The following is a 19,972-nucleotide window of genomic DNA, read 5'->3' on the forward strand; positions in this document are numbered from 1 at the left end:
GTACTTTCTTTATTTTTTTTTCAAATGAAACCTCAAGAAGTCAATGGGAATAACTGCTGAACAAGATATTTTTCAACATGGGTAAGAGGGAGCAAACCTGGCCTTGCATATAGTGCTTATGTAAGGCCTGAAATTCAGAATCACGTGCAAGCTCCCCTTTCAGCAAGGAAAGCTGGAAGATCCCAGGCTCGTTTGGAAAATTAGCCCATGGAAAGCCTTTAAAACATTGGCAGTCACAGTACATGTCATTAAAATGTTGATATTTACCCTTTGAAAGTAATTAATTTTACTTCAGTACTGCAAGCATTCCCTATATACAGAAATTCCTATAACACTGCAGTAACCCTAATTAATTTCAAAGGGTAAACGTCAGCATTTTAATGATTTAAAATTTCAGCACAGATTTCAGCGTAAGCAACTGGGCTGCATTTTCAAACTATGATTTTGTTATACATAAAACAGAATATTACAAGTGGCTTTTAATACGCCGTTAGCTAAGAATGGGCATATATAAAAGTATCCTAGCTGTATTTCTCCACTCAAGCATTCAGGAGAGCATAAAGGAACTGACTACAGTAACGGGAAATTAGTACTGAGGGAAAGATTTGATTTAATTTAGTGATGGACATCTAACTTCAAAATTCAAATAGCACAGAAATCTCTCAGACTTTGAATGTGTCAATTCACCTATGTGCTTAGATGGACTTATAAAATGCACTTTGCTCTTCAGTGTTCAGTTAGAATGAAAACTAGATCTGGTTGGAAAACAACACTTCCATTTCATAACTGAGTTCTGATTTCTTGCAAATTCTCAGCAATGACGAGAAAGCAAAAAAAGGCAAATTTCCTTACAGGAATAAGCATCCCAATGATCTGCACACTATACTAGAAAGGCTGAAATCCAAAAAGCAGCAACTCCCCTATTCATTTTATTTTTCCTAGATATGTATATCCATAAACGCTATGCAGCACTTATATAGCAAGTCAGAGACCCACAGACATTTTGGAGCTATTATGCATTTAAACATCACTCTTCAGCTCTCCAACACAACCTGCCCAGCGTCTGCCTAGTCAGAGTAACCTGGCTATTATGGGTTTCTGTGCACATGGAGATCCCAAACTAACGGCCAAAAAACAGTAGGGCTCTACATCACATGAAAAACAGCACTACCCTGACAAAAGTGGCAAGATCATGAGGTACTTGGCATACCAGCAGAATGTAGGCCATCAAAGCCTAAGTTCATGGTTTGAATCGCACAAGGTAGTGGCTTCATTCTGCATTTACCATATTCCATGGACCCTTTATTGGGGTAGTGGAGCTGAGGGTGGTCAATATCTTCTCTCCTCTGTGTCCTCTCCTCCAGGAACTTAGGTAATCACCTGACAGAAGTTTTGCCAAAGTTAAAGTGTTTTCAGGAGAATTTCAGTTTCCACTTAGCTGAGATTCTCTAGTTAGAAAATATTTCATCAAAGGATTTTTGAGCAATATTCTGATATTGTCTCATAAGCTAAGAGGGGGTTAAAACTCTCCCCCTTCTCTTTCTAACAGTCATATTTCTGAGAAATGATTCATACTGGTGTAATTTCTTTCTTTTAATATGTTATCGCAGTACAGTATTGGTATTTCAACGCCTCTTACATTTGACACAAAATGGTAGTAAACTGAGTACTTTGACCTTTCCATCACTCTAGCTTCATTTTATGTTGATTCCTGTTATTTCTTGCTTATAGTGTCAGGGATCATATGATGTGAAAATTCTAGTAAAAATTTAAGTAGATATAAAAATAAGAGTCTATATTTCAATTCTTTAAAAAGGGCCTTTCATACTTTCTGGTATTTGCTACGAAGGTTGCAATAGAAATATAAAGCCTCCAAAAGTCAATATTATGGCAGTATTCACAAGGAAATGGAGAAAGATATAAGGGTTTAATCTTTAGTATGTAAATATAAGGTCCAATGTAACTTCTCAGACCAACCACAAAATGTGAAAGTAGCCTATAGCTCCATTTACTTGAAACATGACTTTAAGGTGGGGAACAACTACTGACAAAGGCAGTAGAAATAATATAGAAATGCACTCATAAAAGTGTAAACCTTCTGTAAAAACCAAAAACTTTAGTAGTTTCCTCAACAGTGCACCTGCCTACAGAAATCACAAAAAGACAATGAAAAAATTTCTGATGAGGAAGGGAAAACACTTTAATCTTTGAGCGCTCATTGCCTTCCTTATACAAGGCAACAGCCACTCAATGCACTGTCCAATACATGGATTATTTCAGCCAAAAGGTTGCACATAGTGAAAAAAGTAGAGAGTAGTCTGTGGATAGTGGTCAATGTTTTACTGAAGATGTATAATGTCCATCAACCTGAAGGAAGTGTGTCAGAGCATGAAAAGCTTTATGAGAAGAATGAGAACAAAATTAACCTGTTTCTTTAATATCTGTGTTCAGTAGATATTTAAGGTCCACTACCAGAAATAGGTGGATTCCTTATATTTTGCATACGATATAGAATGGCCTGTTACAGATCATAATATATGAACAGATCTTTTACAGCCCCAATCTTGCAATGAATGACTTGCACATAACATATTCATTGCCTTCAGTAGGGCTTTATCCTGAATAAAGAATTGCAGCTGTGAAGATATAATTGCAGGAAAAGAATCTGTATGCAAAATTAAAATGTTATGAAATGTGTAACTTTCAGTAATCTTAAATGACAATGTGAACTCCAATAATCTAATTAAATCTATTGCATGTATCACAGGAAGTTTTTCTCTGTTGAATCCTTCTACCTGCTAAACTATTAATAAGTTTTCAACAGGCAATAACTCAAACCTATATTTAACATCTAGAAAGAAAAAAAAAATACTACACACTTTTCTTCAATGAAATTTAAGCTTTCTGTAGATTTTCAAGTAATTAAAAAGGAACTGAAAGTAAATGCTGGTCAGGAATGTAGATCCTCACTGTAAGCAATATATGATAAATTTAAGTTCAAAAAGTGGTAATTTCCAAAAAAGTAAGTTCTTCTACCATGATTTGAAAAATGCTTTTGTATAGTCACCTCCCATGAAAATTTAACATTCATGCATAGAGAACTCAGAATCAAAAAATATAATTGTCATACCATAACCAAACAGAAGTAAGTTTTCTAGAAGGCAACTTCCCAAAGGACAGAGTAGAGCTGTTTCCTGTTACAGAAGCCATGCACCATAGATAGAGGCCAATAGACCTAGGGTTTTTTCAGTGTTTTGAGGTCAGGATTATTCTTCTAGAACCTAGTTAAAAGTTTGATACTCTGTTTATTTCACATGTCTTGTAGACCAGCCACTAAATCTTAGTTCCCTTAGTAGGCCTGAATATAGTATTTAGCATCAGCTATTATAAGGAATATGTAACAAGCAATTATAGATATAATAATGCAAGAATACAAGTAATAATTTACTATATACAATATATGAGTAACTAATTCAGACAATTAAGGACAATTCAGGGCTAGTTAGGCTAAGCTGAAGTTACAAGATCAGAAAATACCAGAATTGGGAACAGATGAGCCAGGGCTATCCAAAGGCAAGATTCAGGAAAGAAAAAAAAAAAACAGTTGGAGTGCTAAATAGCTAATTAACATAATATTTAACTTATTTAAATTTATATAAACAGTAGGCTTATATTCAATTACTTTACATTGGTTAAGCTATTTTACTTTATTAATATAATATAAAAAATTCCAGTGCCTCAACTGCGTTCTTCTGTCCTTGGACCAATGTTCATTCAGAGGTTTGCATTGCAGATGCTCAAACCTTCCTGAAGCTTAGTTACAGAACTAAGTAAGGTTTCTGGGCTAATAGGGACAGAAAAATCGTTGTTCTTTAGGACTCTTTTCTCTTTATTGCAAGTACCACTCTTTCTTCTTTTCATACTTTGTATTTTCATCTGTATTTACATAATCATTATTTGCATATATGTCATCAGGGCATACAAATTTGCTCCTTTATATGCATTATTCATTATTTACTCATTGTATTGCATGCCAAAGTTGTTATGGAAAATTATTTTCACCTGTTACTATGAAAGCCTAGCCTCTTTGAAGAAGATTCTTTGATCTCCCATGATTTCCCAGCTAACACCTCAGGGTCAGCACCTTCTCTTAAACACATTTAAAACTGGATTAGGTCCAAGGATGTTAATGCACAGTGCTAGAGACAAAATTTTCTGACCTATCTAAACTTTGGCACAAAAATACAGTACTGAGTTTCAATGGTTAACTGAAATTGAATAGAAAGAAATGTGCTTAACACATCAAACCACAAGCCACATACTGAGACCTGTAATTTAACACTGAGATTAGAAAGGTGTTTCAAAGAAAATCACCATATGTGTGAGGAGGAATTCTTGCACTAAATCAGAGAGCATTATATCTATTATCAAATTCTTGAACTCAAAATTCTAAAGCAAACATGCTCCAAAGAAGTGCCAATTTTTTTCACCATGATACAAGTTATACTGCATAGTTTTTAGTATAAGTTCAATTGATATCATTGTTTTAGAAAAAAGAATATGAATTACAGAAAGAAAATGTGCTGGTAACAACTTGCTCATGAACAAGGAACAATCTCTTCACAGATTAATCTATTTTCATAAGAAGATGAATCCTATTGTCTGGCATCATAATATACAGAGTTTAAAAATACTTTGAGTAAGTTCTCTTTCTCTGTATATAAATAGTTTTGATTAAATTACACTTACTTGAAATGGACTAATTATCTGATATCATCCTGCAAGTAACTTTTAACCATTAGTTTATAATTGCAAGTAATTAGTATTTCACAGCTACATGTTTAAGTTGGACACACAAGTAATATGAATACATTTGTTCCCCAAATGAATTGTGCAGAACTTGAAATTACATTTTCATCACACTTTTCACCCCAATTTCTTTTTTCAAAAAAGTATTACAATATTTGCTTCAGTTTCATTACACACAGTGCAGAGATCGTTTTACCAAAAAAAAAAAAAAAGGAAATGCACAGTCTTCAGTGTGCTTTCTTTTCTTTATCAACATATTGCTTTAGGAGATATTAGTGTGCATTAACTAAATTAGTCTGACGGCTGTGTATGCTTGTAGATTATTTTTCCATATTCGTACATCTGAACCTTGGCACTAAAGACAGAAGCAGATACTGACAAATGGGTTACAACAAACCAAAAGATAATATGATCCTGAAGTTTGATAATACTCCAGACTTAATTATTGAGGATGGCTCATTTTTTGTAAATGCTTATGGAATCACCTGATATTCATAATTGAATTTATGGTTCCAATTCTAAAGGGATGGGAGAAGAATACAGAAACCTAACGCACTGTGTCATGATGGAATTCTTTTCAGTGTACTGCAACCATATATTATCCTCACTTTATTTCCTGGAGGTAGCCAGAGGAAACACTAGGTATTCTCAGAAAGCAATTTATAAGCAGGAAAAAAAAAAAAGATAGGAGTATGTGAATTAATATAAACAAATAAAAATTAAATCAGTTTTTGTTGTCCTTGATTACTTGGGACTTTCATACAATACATCATTATAACTTCATATCAAGTGACTGTCTTCAGTAGCCACAAATGAAACTACTTGAGGGGACAGTCAGAAATAAATGATAGATTTTAAGAAGAGCTATACTTCTAGGATCCACTGTATTGTAAACATAGAAAATATAGATGTATCTGCACTCATCTAACAAGATTAAAGAAACATAGTGCCTGGCTGACAGTTCTACCTATTTCTAGGTCAGCAGCTACAACAGCCAATATACTTTTTGTTTTCAATATGGCAGTCGCTTAGGAATTATGCTCAAATGGCTGACTTAATTCGAGGTTTCCAATATAAAACAAAATGAGAAAGGTCACAAGTCTCTTTGTAGTTTGCAGGGGATGAATTGGCTTGAAATATAGGATTATTGATTTTAGACCAACTTACCTGAGAGCTGATACTATCTATAACATAAATTTGATTTGATAGTCCAGCTTTGGAGAGTAATGATATTAAAGAGTAAAATTTCTTGCCCTTATAATCATCTTTATGCTACTTGATACTCTCAAGACAGGAGCACATTCAGTGTGGTCTGCCCAGTGCAATTCAAGATTTTTATGACCTTATTTCTCTAGATGCACTCAAGTCTTTATTCTGATCTAGCAGATTCAAGAAGAATCACAAGAATTGCATGCGTATAAACGCAATGCAAGACAGAGCCTGTGATACATATATATTCTAGAATATGCTAAATAAATAAACTCTTTTTTTACAAAGATAAAGTATCCCCTTCCTTTCATTTTCCATTTCCTTGGCAAGTACTATAAACACCTTCTTAGAGAAAGCTGTGCAGCCTATGAGACTTTTGTGTCTTTCATTTCACTGTGAATAAGATTCCCAAGTGAGATACATATAGAGACACACATACACTTCTCTAAAGAAAAAATACTTTTGAGAACAGATCTATGGTATGTAAAAGCACTACATACAGCTCATGCTTTTCCTGTACTTATGTATAAATGTAACTATCTATAGTATTCACAGGTATTTATGCTCTTCATCTCTAAAAGACTCATTTAAATGCATTGTCATTAGTTTTACAGTGTCCCCCAGCTCATTCTTACTTAAAAAAATAATAGTCAGCACAGCCTAAACAGAATGAGATAGCAAGTCCAACATAAATATACCGTGGTAGAATACATCTAACTGCTCAGATACCCATCCGTATAAAATAAAAAACACAGAATTGATACAGTGAGCGCTTGCCATGGCATATTGCATTGAGCTTTGGTTTGTGCCTTCAGGAAGATATTTCTTCTCAGGAAATACTGTTTTTTTCTTTTTGTTGGAATACAGACAACTTTCTGTTAACGTCCATCAGTCCTTTAAAAACAATTCCATACTTTTTAAACACATTTAATCACTTTTTAAATCACTTTTGGGATTGCCTCTACAAAGTAGAGGCTCTGATTACACAACAGAACTTGTCCAGGGAATATTTTAAAAGAAATTCAAGGAAAAAAAAAAGGTGTATAAGAATTTCATTGCTCTGTGTACTGTTAATGTATCACTACCTTTAGCAAAGGTAATGTTCCTTTGCTAAAAAGTCAAGAGAAATAGAAATCTCTTGATAGAACAAAAATTTAAAATAAAAAGCACATCTAAACTGTCCAAAGGAAAATTCGAGCAGTGCTTTACAGGAGAAACTGGAATTTTGTAAATGAGGCTTAATTACTTTTTGTAGATTCGTCTGGCTGTATTATTTAACTATGAGGAAAAGAACACAAAGCGCTATATAGACTTGGAGAACAGACTGGAAAATGACTGCCCATCCATGTAAATTAGAAGCTTTAGACCAGTTAGCGATACAGTAAAATCACAGTAGAATAGGTGAGCGAGGTGCGACCACTCAAGTCTTTGCTTAGCATCCTGGGACAATTTTGCATACTGTGCGAGGTCCCAGGCTGCCATACTACAGCAATCGGAAGCACAGGTTACTAAAATAAAGCTGGAGTAGGTGCATCCCCACCAACTCTAATTACATCTGAACCGCAACACTGACACACAGTTTATAGTCAGAGAGGAAAGTGCACAGTGCTGAATGAACCACAAGTCAGATTAAATATTTTGAATCCTATGTTCATTCTCACACGAGCTCAACAGAACAATGCTTTGGAAGTAATAACAGCTGCTTCAGAAAACATAGATTTCTTGCTCAGACAAAACATGCCATCACACACTTCTATAAATACAGTTGTGTGTTTCTGTATGAATTATGCATTTGTAGATTTACAAAATCTCCAGACTTTCTGAGTAGTATGTGTATGTCTTTTAAAACTGCATACAGCACAGGTTCCTTTAACAGAAACTGGCTCGTTGATTTGACGTCACCTAAAAAGAGAAGAAGCATACACCAGCTGATATCCAAACCTAAAGCCCAATAAACTTAGCTTCAAACAAATAAGAGCCAATATAGTTGAACAGTAAAGCAAAGATTAGTAGGTTATTAACCAGCCTAATCCCTTTTTCTTTCTTTGCTTTGTTGTGTCAATGTCATTGTTCTTAGAGAATATCTATTCAAGCTCTCTTAAGATTTATCAATAAGACTTAAAAGCATTGCAGCATACCAAACACCACACAAAATAAACGGCATGAGAGATGAAAGATTCCATGTTTTGATCATAACACAACAATTAGTGGCTCTTAGTTGGATTTTCTCTGTTGGATATTGTATTCTGATGGCTTCTAACCGACACAGATTTCAGATTCATTCATGGCTTTTCTGTGGCTCATCTGAACCTGCCACACTTCATTAGCATCCTATCATATCTCTACAAATCCTTCGAGGCTGAAGGCAAAAAGAAACAACAGGAGTGAATCTCCTCAAGCGACCAAGTCTGAGGTGAAAACGCCACCATAACTTCTAATCTCAATAAGCGTTAGTTTTAATTCGCCATTTTCTGCATTACAGTACAGTATAAAATTTCACTACTGTAGAAAGCTCCCCAGTAACTACATTTTTGCTTAGTATCAAATGTCTAGCAGCTATGGTCTTGCTAGTTTCCTTATTGTCACTACAGATATTTACCAGGGTGCACAGTAAAATGTTTTATCATCTGTGATACTTTGTTATTGCTTCAATGACTTGCACAAATGGGTCGGTATTTCACAGCAACTTAGAGAATAAGTTTATATACTAAGCTGCACTTTGTTCATAAAGGATCGCAGAGGAAAGCCTCATTCTTCTGAACCTTGATTATTTTAATTCTTATTCTCTGAAAAATTCCTATTTAAACAAAAAATGATTACAGAATGAATTGCCAAGGACATATTTCGAGAAATCCAGTGCTTCTCTTTGTGGCTAACACTAGGGATAGTTTTTCCTCTTTCTCCTTTCTCTATCTCCCTTTTTACACAAAGAAAACTTTACCATTACAGTCAATGCATGCCATCAGCTATGGATGCTGCAAATGAAACTTTTCTGAATGCAAGCCTCTCTCAACATCACACGTGCAACACTGCAGCTCATAGATGATCAGATCTGTATTCCCTTCGCACAAGGTATTCCTTAACCAAACTTTGCCATTTTGGAGACTGCATAGTATATGTCATGTACCCAAAAATGCATTTCCATGTACACTTCAGTGCTGGTGTTATCCTCTCACTTCTGTCAGGGTCAACAGCACAGAACAAGGGGGTTTTACACACGTATTGTAGTATAAGGATGTTACTGGTTGTATCAGCTAAATGAAATACAGTATGAAAAATAAAAGGGACAGGAAAAGAGAGAGATGAAACTACAATGGGTACATTAGGGAGTAAATGTATCCTCTCTACATTTTCATTTTATTGTTGAACCCCTTCAAATAGCTAAATTTAGCTTTCTCATTTCCAACATTTTTTACATGAGTAGTTTCCTGTGAGATTATAATTTTTTTCACCTGTTTTAAAGCTCTTAAACTCTCACCTTTAAAACAATTCTTGAGTAGTGAAAAAAATTCTGGGCTTAAGTACATTACTTTAGCCTCTAATTTTTCCAAAAATTTTCCTATGCTAAATTCTGATAGTGATTGTCTGAAAAGCAGATACAAAAGTGAGACCTGTGCTAAACATATAGTTATCAAGGGAGCTACAGTTATACAGCAATAATTATCATGTGAGCTTAGAATTTTGGTTTCACATCCCTTTTGTTTTTGCTTCATTTATTTTGATGACATATTTGAGTATGAACGATCATATGAAGTGCCTACAATGTTTTCAAATAACAGTTGTATTCACATATCACTACTAATTCCAAAGAAATCACTGTGTCACTAATCAGTTTCTCACAAATAAAATCAATGCAAGTAGTCACCCATTTGCTGACATCTATTCAATACACTTATTTAAGGTATAGTTAATACTTTCACCACTATAGCATTTAGAAACCTACTTGAAACAGGGAAATCCTATCTGCTGAGTAGTATTAAAAATACGCTAAAGAGCTCTAGATTCATAGATGAGTCAAGGTCATTTCACTGCACAATGCCAATGCTACCTATTTCTTTGCAAAATCTGTGTCAGCCAATTTGCAACCAAGCTAAGGAGAGCGGAGCTGCCGGAAAGACTCCAGTAATGGCTTCTATTCACCTAGCCTTCAAGTTAGATACACAGGCAGAAGTTGTTTTGCCTTCCATTTCTGAAGCCATTAGTTTCACTCAATTAATGTAATTACAGGTTCAAAGGCTCCCACCTTCGCTTCACAGTTCCTCAGCCTAAGTGAGGTTGGCCCAAATGTGTATTCCATAGGAAGCAAATGGTCTGGATCTCCAGCCATTCATAGATATTCTGCTCAGAGAAGTCATTGTAAACTGCAGTGTAGCATATGCTTGAATTAGGGTGAATCTGATCACTTCTACACATACTTCAGCATATTTTACTATAATATGAACATACACAGGATATAGTATTACAGCTTTTCTCACCTATCTCTACGGAAATTTTGAGAAAAAAGGACTGAAAAATGTGTACAACATTTCTGGGTTTCAATTCAATAAAAGCACTGCTATGCATCTCCTGCTGTAGTATAGAAGTCTCATGCTACCATTCTCTTCTATAGTCCAATAAACAAAGGGGAATGGGGAAACGGTAGAACCAAATTACATCTAATGTGAAACATCACAACAGCAGCAATGTATTTCAGTGTTGTCTAAAAACTGCAACTTTATAGATCTGCATCTTTCTCTCCACATCAATCCTTTTCAATATACAGCTAGTTGCATCAAATGTCCCCAAATCTGTTGAAAAACAGTAATATAATTTCATATATCACTGTACCAATGCATATCTGTAGTGGAAATGTTGTGAAAAGATTTACTAAGTATAAATATAGTGCTTGTATCTGCTAATATATAACAATTAAATAGCGGTCAGTGAAGGATTTGACAGGTGATTTAACTTTTTTGCTTCAATGGAATACAGCTGCTTTTATGTACAAAATCTAGAGATCCAAACAACTGAGTAGTACTACAATTCTTTTTTGCTGCTGTGGAATGAGGATTTTTGTGTTTGGGTTTTTTCAGTAGAACTATAGGTAATTTTATCAAGTATTCAATGCAACTGTAACATATTAAGATGTTTCTTTTAAAGTGATAGCAATATTATCAAGGCTGAATTAATATAAATCTCATTTTACACTAGTAGCAATATAGCAACTCCTCTGCTGAACTGATTTTTAAATTGAGGTCCATTTATGCACTCTGTGGCCTATTGTCACAGAAAGCAAACACACCTACCATTTGAAATAGGCAGGTATTTTTCCACTTATGTTATTGATTATCTCTTACGCTTTTATAGAAAGCTCTTTATTTGATGGAGCTGAAGTTGTATGACTTTGAAAGTAGTCTGTACTTAAAAATACATCTGCTAGTCACACTTATGGACTTTGTATCAATATATCTTAACTGTTATCTTTAACTGGAATATAAATGCATTCATACCTTTTTAAAAAAACTACATTTCTTATATTTTTTAAACCAGATAAAGCCCAATCTCAACAAAGAGAAGCTAATTCTTTTTCCCTGAGTCAAATCAAACAAATATTTCTGATAGAAGCTAGTAATTATCATAAGGAAACTATGCAGAATCCAAAATTGATTTAGAAAGCTTCACTGAGAGAACAGAAACCTCTCAACACTGAAGCACTAGACGTTCTTCCTACAACAATAAAAGTCAATGTAAATGAAAATGCTTTGATGAGGCCATAAGTATCAGGTGAGATTCTGATTATCAAAAATATTACAAGGAGAAGAATATTTTAAAAATTGTTAGAAGGAGCAGAATGTGTAAAAAGCACTCTATTTTCTACACAGTGAGCTGCTAACTCTTATAGTCAGGCTTCCAAACTGCCTTCTGTACACTTTGGTTTTCAGATGGACTGTAGATTTTCAGACTTATTCTACTCCATTTGTTTGTTTATTTCCTTTAAAGTGAATAAAAATTACTATACTCTTTCTTCAGTATATGCAAAGGGAATTAGAATCAAATTTTGAAGTTAGCCTTTACAAGTACATATGCAAACATTTCCCCTTATTGAGTCAGAATTAGATATACAAAGTTTGCACATTGACTGAGTTTTCAAAACACTGACTCACTTTGTTAATAGAAGTTTCAGACAGGAAGAGTCTGCTAAAAAGCTTACAACTTTCAGATATTGTTAGTTACCAAAAAGTACAGTATCCTATTAGCTTTGCCATACTGACAGAAAAGGCAATACATATGGCCTGAATTTTCAGTATGGTCAATGTGTGCATTTCAAAATGAGCCGTTTGAATTTTTAAGAAACTTTTTTAAAAAATTGGCAAGACTCAGGTTTTGAAGTTTTTCAACTCCAATTAAAATATTCCAGCATTACCATATCTATACTTCTCATTGAAAATGCTCAGAAGAATAATGTGACCCAGCTCTATTTTCCAAGCACTCTAGGAGATGATTCTTGATGCAAGAAGTCACAGCTTCCATCAATGATCTTAGAAGTAATATTTTCCCAAGAAATAACAATTAGTTATCTCTTACCGAAAACAGTAATAGCAGAGACAGAAAAGCAATACTGTGAAAGACTTGGTAGGGTAGCAATATGAAGTGACATAATTTATCAGAAAAAAAGTCAAATATCCACTAATTTTAACTGTAATTACAGTTGTTTCAGAACGGCACTAAGTTAATTATTGAATACGAACAGAATTCACAAGGGCCATTGTGGAGGTACTTGTACTGTCCACCGTTGGCAAAATGGCCTGGATAACAATAGCTAGTAAGAAAGGGAGTGTATGCTGTGCGTGTGAATGAAAGGGCATTTGCCCAAAATTAATTACGTTAATGATGATGATGACCGTCAGCCAAACTAAACAGAAGCAGAGAATTAAGAAGGAAGCTTGAAAAGAGTGAGCTTGAATAGAAGTATAAAATAAGCATGAAAATTTGTAAAAGTGGGGAGACCTTGGACTGGAAACAGCAGCAGTCAAAACCTAGTTTTGACACTCCAGAAGTCACCTTGCTGGCATTGCAACCACTGCATAGACCAGACAGAGCATCCTCCCCACTGGATGCTGTGAGTAGCCCACATCCAGCTAGCAGTCTGAGAGTACGGGGTGCAACAAGGAGAAATGTCTTCTCATGGCACGTGCATTAGCAGGTTGTAGGCAGTAGCATGTACACCTACCTATAAAGAACAGCTACATCGCCAGACGGGAGGAATGTGCAAAACTCACTCACAAAAAGGATCAGGGGTGTGCTTATATCCCACCCCTCCACTGGGAGAGGGGCTGCACACATATTACTCTGGGGCAGAGGGTATTAGAACTTTTGGGGATTATTTATGGAAAGGCGCTTTGAAATTTATAGTTGTTTATTAAAACTCTGATATCGATCCTTCATATTTAGGCCACTGATTATCAGTTAGTTACAGGTAATTAATAAATCAGTAAACTGCTTCAATACTGTGAACTGAGCTGAGTTTTTCCCAGTGACAATCCATATGTGGCTAAACATATACAGTTCAAGAAAGACACCTGAAAAATTTTACTTACGTAGTATGATCAGTTGATGGGCTGTGTTTTTCTTGCCCAGGGAAGAGGTTTGCTCCTCTTCCAAGTCCCCACTTGAATGTATTTGTGGAGTGGATGGAATCAGTTCCTGATGCCTCTTCTAAGGCTGGCTGATACCATCCGCACAGGGTTTTATCTTCAAAATTGCAGAATTGCATAGCTGTAGAGATGAACAGCAAATACTTCATGTTTATTTTAAAAACTTGAATCATCAACTGACGTTATGATAAAATAAACTACATGGCAATAAAAAATAATTCAAACTAATATGTGTAGTATTTTCTTTACAGATAAAATATCAGTAGTGCTCTATATGTTCTTATTTAGGAGGCAGATTCTATCTTTGGGAATACAGTAAGTCTTTTAAATCTTGGTATCTACCATCATATATGGCTATCAGGTTTCAGGCCACTCTAATTATCTGTTGTGTGAAATACACAGAAATGGCATACAAAATTCACCGATTCTTAATCTGACGGCTGCAGCACGATTCTTTCTTCCGTCCTATAGTCTGATGACATTAGCAACTCATTGTACATTATACACAAAATTCCTTGACAGGAACACTAAAAAAAAAATCAGTATTTCAAGCAGTCCCCAAAATACCTGAAAGCCACATAATAATGCAACTATTTAACATTGGTGTCCAGTATTGAATTGTTAGTAAATAAACAAACATGCCTCAGTTTTTGGTTCCTGAGCGACTGGAGAGGGAAAGTGAACTTTCTAACGTCCCTCCCTCACAATGCATCCTCCCTGCAAGGATATTCAGAAAAAAACTGATTTTCTATTGCTGTTACTTAATGAATATTTATTCTCTAGTATGCCTTCCTGAACGCTTTATAGAAACTGTGACTTGGCCTCTGTGATCCAAAATGACTCCCGTCACTTTCCAGAACTTTAGAACAGATTTTTATACTTAAGTCTAAGTGACTCCTGTAAGAATTATGCAGAGAAACAAGAATGCATTCCTACCAGCCACCAAGCTCAAAAGCTAGCATAGCTGAGGTAATTTCTGTATGAGTAAATTATATTGTGTTAGTAGAATGTGTCCCATGCTACCTCTCTTGGAGGCCACAGATGGGAGATTAAGGAGGAAGGGGATGTCAAAACAGTTTTGATTTACAGCTTTAAAATTTTCAGTACAGCAAACCACAACCAGTGTGATCTGACCAGTTAGCCATATAAAGATTTGTGATGCTTCCTGACATTGATGAGTGACACAGTGTTAAGTGTTTTTACTTTTTTTTTACATGTTTTATAAAATTACATTTTAAATGCCATTGAGAAAGCATAACCACTTCCTGAGAACATATTTCTGCCCTCAGAAAGGACATACTAAGCTCTTATTCCACTACTATCACTGGAATGATAAATCGCCATCATTGCTGTAGTGATTGTAGACTTCAGAAAGAGCAAATACCTAAAGGTGTATTCTCCACAGTAGTTCTCTTTTTTTAGAAGGAAAGGATGCATTGTAAGACAATGTAAATTTTTGAGGAAAAAAGTCTTCTCTCCAAAGGACTCTCCATTTATTTTTCAATACAGGTTTTCAACGGCTGGTATTTATTCACACTACAGGGAATTATCCATCAGTATTTATAAACCAGCCTCATTTCTTCCAGAGTTATTCCCATGTAAGAAATAAGAAAAGTAACATTAGACTCCCTGCTGCCTGGTTGAGTCCTCAGCCCTGAGAGAGAAGATTGGAATTCCCTACACAATGTATAAGTGTAGAGTTTTGATCATAGTGAGAATGGTTTAGCTTGCAACGGCAGATGAGGTCACTGTCTCTAGATGTCTGTCCCCCTCATTAATCAGCGTCTGAGCAGCAGTATTTTCAAGTATTGTGTTTTCAGGCAAAAAAAAAGTCAATAAAAGTTTCCCTTAAAAGCTATAGTGTGAACTACTGCAACTTAGAAGCAATCAAGAAACCTCTTAGACATCTACAGAAAAAAGTGTGGCAACCTAATCCATTGTCCTAATTCCAATATTCTTATTTCACTATCAGAGCTCTTAGCAATTTACAGGCTGGAATTCATTGTGGAATTCTGTGTAGAGGATGCCATGCTGCATACTCTAGTTGAAGGTAAGCCGCTGGGATTTTCTCTCAGGAAACTTGAAACTTAACACCAGGTTCCTCCATTGACTCAGGATTTACAGATCAGTTAGATGTAGACATCAAATCAAAATCAGTCTTGTCAAAGGAACAAAGAGATGATGACAAAAGCATCCTTATGTCTGCAGCTTATTTCCACACTCTCTTTGGATAAAAATACTTCTCATATTCATTAAAATAGGAAGTAGACTCAAGTCTCCCAGGTGAGCATCCCAGCCATGAGACTACACAGTTACATGCACTTCCATTTTGGACTACTGAACCTTTAAAAAATTTAAATGTGCCATTTAATTTGAGAAACTATGTTCACTTTTATAATTTGTTATGTATAGCTAACAGTCACTGGGAGAGTAAAGATTTTTTTTTCCTATTGCAATAGTAATTTGAAATGGAATATAAATTGTTGAGTCTGTCATTAGAAGGCAGAAAATAAATAACATCTCAGATTCTCATAGTAAAACCAGAGTGCTAGTTTTGGGGGAGGAAAATCACACTGAAAACAATAACTAGGCGCTGATACCAAATGACAAGTGTAAATATAAAGTAGTTAGAGTAGTATGTTCAATATTCACAAACTAATCAGGTAGCAAAGTACAAGATTTAGTTCACTCACCACAACCTGACTCATCAGACTTATCAGAGCAGTCAGGCCTAAAATCACACTTCTGGATCATCTGGATGCAATTGCCAGAGTCTCTACAGACAAACTCCTCCTCTGTGCAGTTGTTCATGGGCAGCGTGGCAGGAACTGAAGTTCCTAATGGAGTTGTAGAGATTGCTGGCAAGTTTCCTTAAAAAAAAAAAAAAAAAAAAAGTGACCTACAGAATTAAGGGAGCCTCGTTTTCTAACAATCTGTCCGCAAGCCACTCCAGACCCGCAATGGTATAGCTTTACCAGAAATATGACTGGGTGGCCAAGTAGAATGTCTCAAATGCCACCCAGAAGAAACTGAATTAAATGTATCATAGCCAAGTTTCCCCTATGGAAAGTACTAGTTTGGCCATGCTAGCCAACCATCATTTCCTCAATACGTGAAAGAATTTATGGGAGCCTCTTATCTGTCTTCCAAATTTGGCTGAAATTGGCCAATCTTTCCAAAAAGCTAACACAAGAGAGGCTAGTAAGACATAAAATTAATTTCCTTGTGAAGCAAGGCTAACATTATTCAGATGATAATGAATTTTTTTCAACACTTCGATTACTGCAACCGACCGTGGAAATTACTATGTAACCTTCTTACATTTCATCACTGAAAAAATATTTTTTTTTCCATTAGAAAAAACTATTTTGAGGTCTTGTTATACCACTTGCTTTCTACTTCATTCAAAATCATCACAGCTTCTTTCTAATCCATTGCCTTTTCCTCTTATTCTTTCCTGTGCACCTTCCTGCAGGCTAAACCTGATTCCTTGAAAATTCTTGCTATCACTGTCCCTAAAAGGTCTTTTTATTATACAAGTCCCCTTTTAATCTTTAATGAAATGATTAGCTGTAGTGCACAATGCACCTAAGTAATGCACCTAGTTAATTAAATAGCGTATATGCAGACTTTTGATATAAAATGTATCTGGGCCAGCAAGGAATCATTTTTTCTCTTAAGACCTGGAGCACTAAGACTGAATATAAATTCTCCAGGAGCAGGAGACATATCTCTATTTTGTAAGGTAGAAACCACATATTTGACATCAAGTAAATGACAACGCTAATAATATCCTAGGACTCAAACAAAAGATTTAGGAGGAGGAGCCTTCTGAAAGAATAATTGGATGATATAATAAACGTGTCTACAATTCACAGTAACAGCAATGACCTTATTTGTCAGAAGTTTCTAAATATAGTATGTATTGTTAAAAATTTTTAGATGTATTGAATCCAGAACACTTCTCTCTGATCAGTTTGGATGGAAATTTGGGAGGGAGGCAAGGGAAGGAGATTTCCAGAGTGGTTTCATAGCATGGGCTAGACACTCTCCAGAAGTAGAAAGGATGTCATGTTCAAGTCCCTGCTCCTTATCCACTGGAACAGAAGAAATTTTAAAGTGCCATAAGTACTATGGACAGATTCACCTTCTTTTTCTCTCTAGAAATAATCAACTTTGTACTGGTTATGAAATGTCATTTTGGCCAGAGCAGGTATCATTGCATAGTCTGCAGTTAGGGCATTCATCTGATCTATCGAAAACATACATGCAAGTTTCTATATCTTTAATATTACATATGTATGACTTTACCCCCATGTGATCCAGCCAATCTCTCCCTGGTCAGTATCTGCTGTTCAAAGTGGAACAATTCCAGCTGGGCAGCCAGTGCTTAATTCCAAGTTGCAGAGATGAAATGTGGGAGTTCAGCTTCAGGTCCCTGATGCAAGTCATATTATACTCAGTAAAATACACTACAGCTATTGCCTCTTTTGCAGGGCTATTCCCACAGTCTCTTTGACTCTTTCATCCCTGGCTGGGATTTTTAGTTTGTGGAGGAACCAGAGGTGGTAAAATAGAGGCAGTAGGAGCTTGAAATGCCTCAAAATTTACTCTCAATACTAAAAGTCCTTAAAAAAAATTTACAGGACACAAAAACTGTTTCCTATTCAGTTCATATACCATTACAGTTGAGCACTTTCATCTTGCTAAGTAAAATAACCTTTTTTTTCTTACATATGAACTTTGAAACTCTGACCCTCTGTACTTTGCAACTTTCTTCCTCTTTTTTTTTTTTTTTCACATCTCATTTGTGGACGAGTAGGGTTTTTTTAAACCTGTCCTCAGATTTTCTTCCTCCAACACCAGACGTTTTACACTAACTGTGTATTCACTAAATTTTTTTGGAACTAGCCTTTATGTTCAAAGAGCTGTAATAAATGTTGTTATATATTATATAAACTAAACAAAATGGGAGAAAATTATCTACAGGATGCCGCATGCACTTGATATTCCTAGTAGACCTAATTATACCTATATGAAATTTTTGGAATAGTGGAAACAAAATGTATCTGCATTAGGATGTTTTAGATCAAGTGCTAAGATACTAATTTGCAGAAAGAAAGACTTTGTTCTAAATTGTTTGCTATTCTGCAGCCCTCTTATGACTGTACCTCAACCATCAGACCATATATAACACTGCAATGTCTGCTGCAGCTAACACTAGTCCTCTTAAAATCCCTTCCATGATGAAACATGACAGGTTTGGAACCACTTGGTGTCTTGGAATAGAATATTTCTGGGTATAATGTTTTACAGTTCTGCAGACATTTTACCGTAGTAGTGACTTCTGAGGACAGGCTGCCCTGTCATTTAAACTGTTTGTGTGCTATAATGTGAGAGCAAATGTCACTGCAAAAATATTTAGAATTATGAGGGGAGAGTAGGAAGGCTGTATCAAACTGATTTTCCTAAATGAAGTCAGTTTGCTTGCATGTAGTCATGTTTGGTTTTCCTCCTAGAAATCATGTTATACTGAGATTCCAAAGAGAGCTTCCACTTTTGAACCCTTCATGCACAGCAGAAACTGTTTCATGCTGTTGCCTTTCCAGAGTGTGAATAAGATCATGAATAAGGGGGTCTGGGAAGGTGGAGAACAAATATGGATTTCATTGTTGGACATGAGTCACAGATCGATCTACCTTGTTTTTCCAGTACCAATACTCATAAAAGACAGCAAAGAATCAGCTCACTGCTAAGAGATGTACACACAACTTTAACTTTGTTCTCACTCACCATTGTAAAGAGTACATGATAAAAAGGACAAGTCATCAATTCCAATGTCGCCAGTGAAACCATCTCCTACAGTACCTTCCACCAAGATCTAGCGGAATAATAATTACAAAAGCATTTTTCAACATATAGCAGACTTCCATTTCTCATTACATATTTTACATTGATTGACAGAAGAGTTATATGCTGTTTCAAACTTTAAATGAACCTAAATTTGAACTTAAATGAACTTTAATATTGTATTTAGTGACACTTTATGAAAGACTAATTACTGTCAGCTTTCTCTAGTGTTTACCTTAATCACAGGGAACTATAACAGTATAGTTGGCTTTACAGCCATGTGCAAATCCACTGAAACATCCTTGTGATATAAAACGATGGCAAGACATTATCGTAAGTGGCACATTATGATTAGGTCCTTTGGTACTTATTGTAATAACATCAATCATGATTAATTATAATAATGTCCGTCTGAATGAATTATATACCCTTATAGGAATCCCACTGCTATGAAAAGAATCAAGTAGATT

General features: G+C 35.4%; 1 protein-coding gene across 3 annotated transcripts in view; it reads right to left on the reverse strand.

Moving 5' to 3' along the window:
• MALRD1 (MAM and LDL receptor class A domain containing 1) overlaps positions 1-19,972 on the reverse strand; it is a 292,727-nt gene that overhangs the window by 179,380 nt on the left and 93,375 nt on the right. For all 3 annotated transcript variants that reach the window (XM_068934618.1, XM_009673718.2, XM_068934619.1), the window contains exons 19-21: positions 19,446-19,533; positions 16,346-16,522; positions 13,596-13,773 (exon numbers count right to left, since the gene is read on the reverse strand). In XM_068934618.1, coding sequence (XP_068790719.1) covers positions 13,596-13,773; positions 16,346-16,522; positions 19,446-19,533 — 443 coding nt within the window. The remainder of the gene's footprint in view (positions 1-13,595; positions 13,774-16,345; positions 16,523-19,445; positions 19,534-19,972) is intronic.

Source organism: Struthio camelus, chromosome 2, assembly GCF_040807025.1.
Source record: "Struthio camelus isolate bStrCam1 chromosome 2, bStrCam1.hap1, whole genome shotgun sequence".
Classification (NCBI taxonomy): domain Eukaryota; kingdom Metazoa; phylum Chordata; class Aves; order Struthioniformes; family Struthionidae; genus Struthio; species Struthio camelus.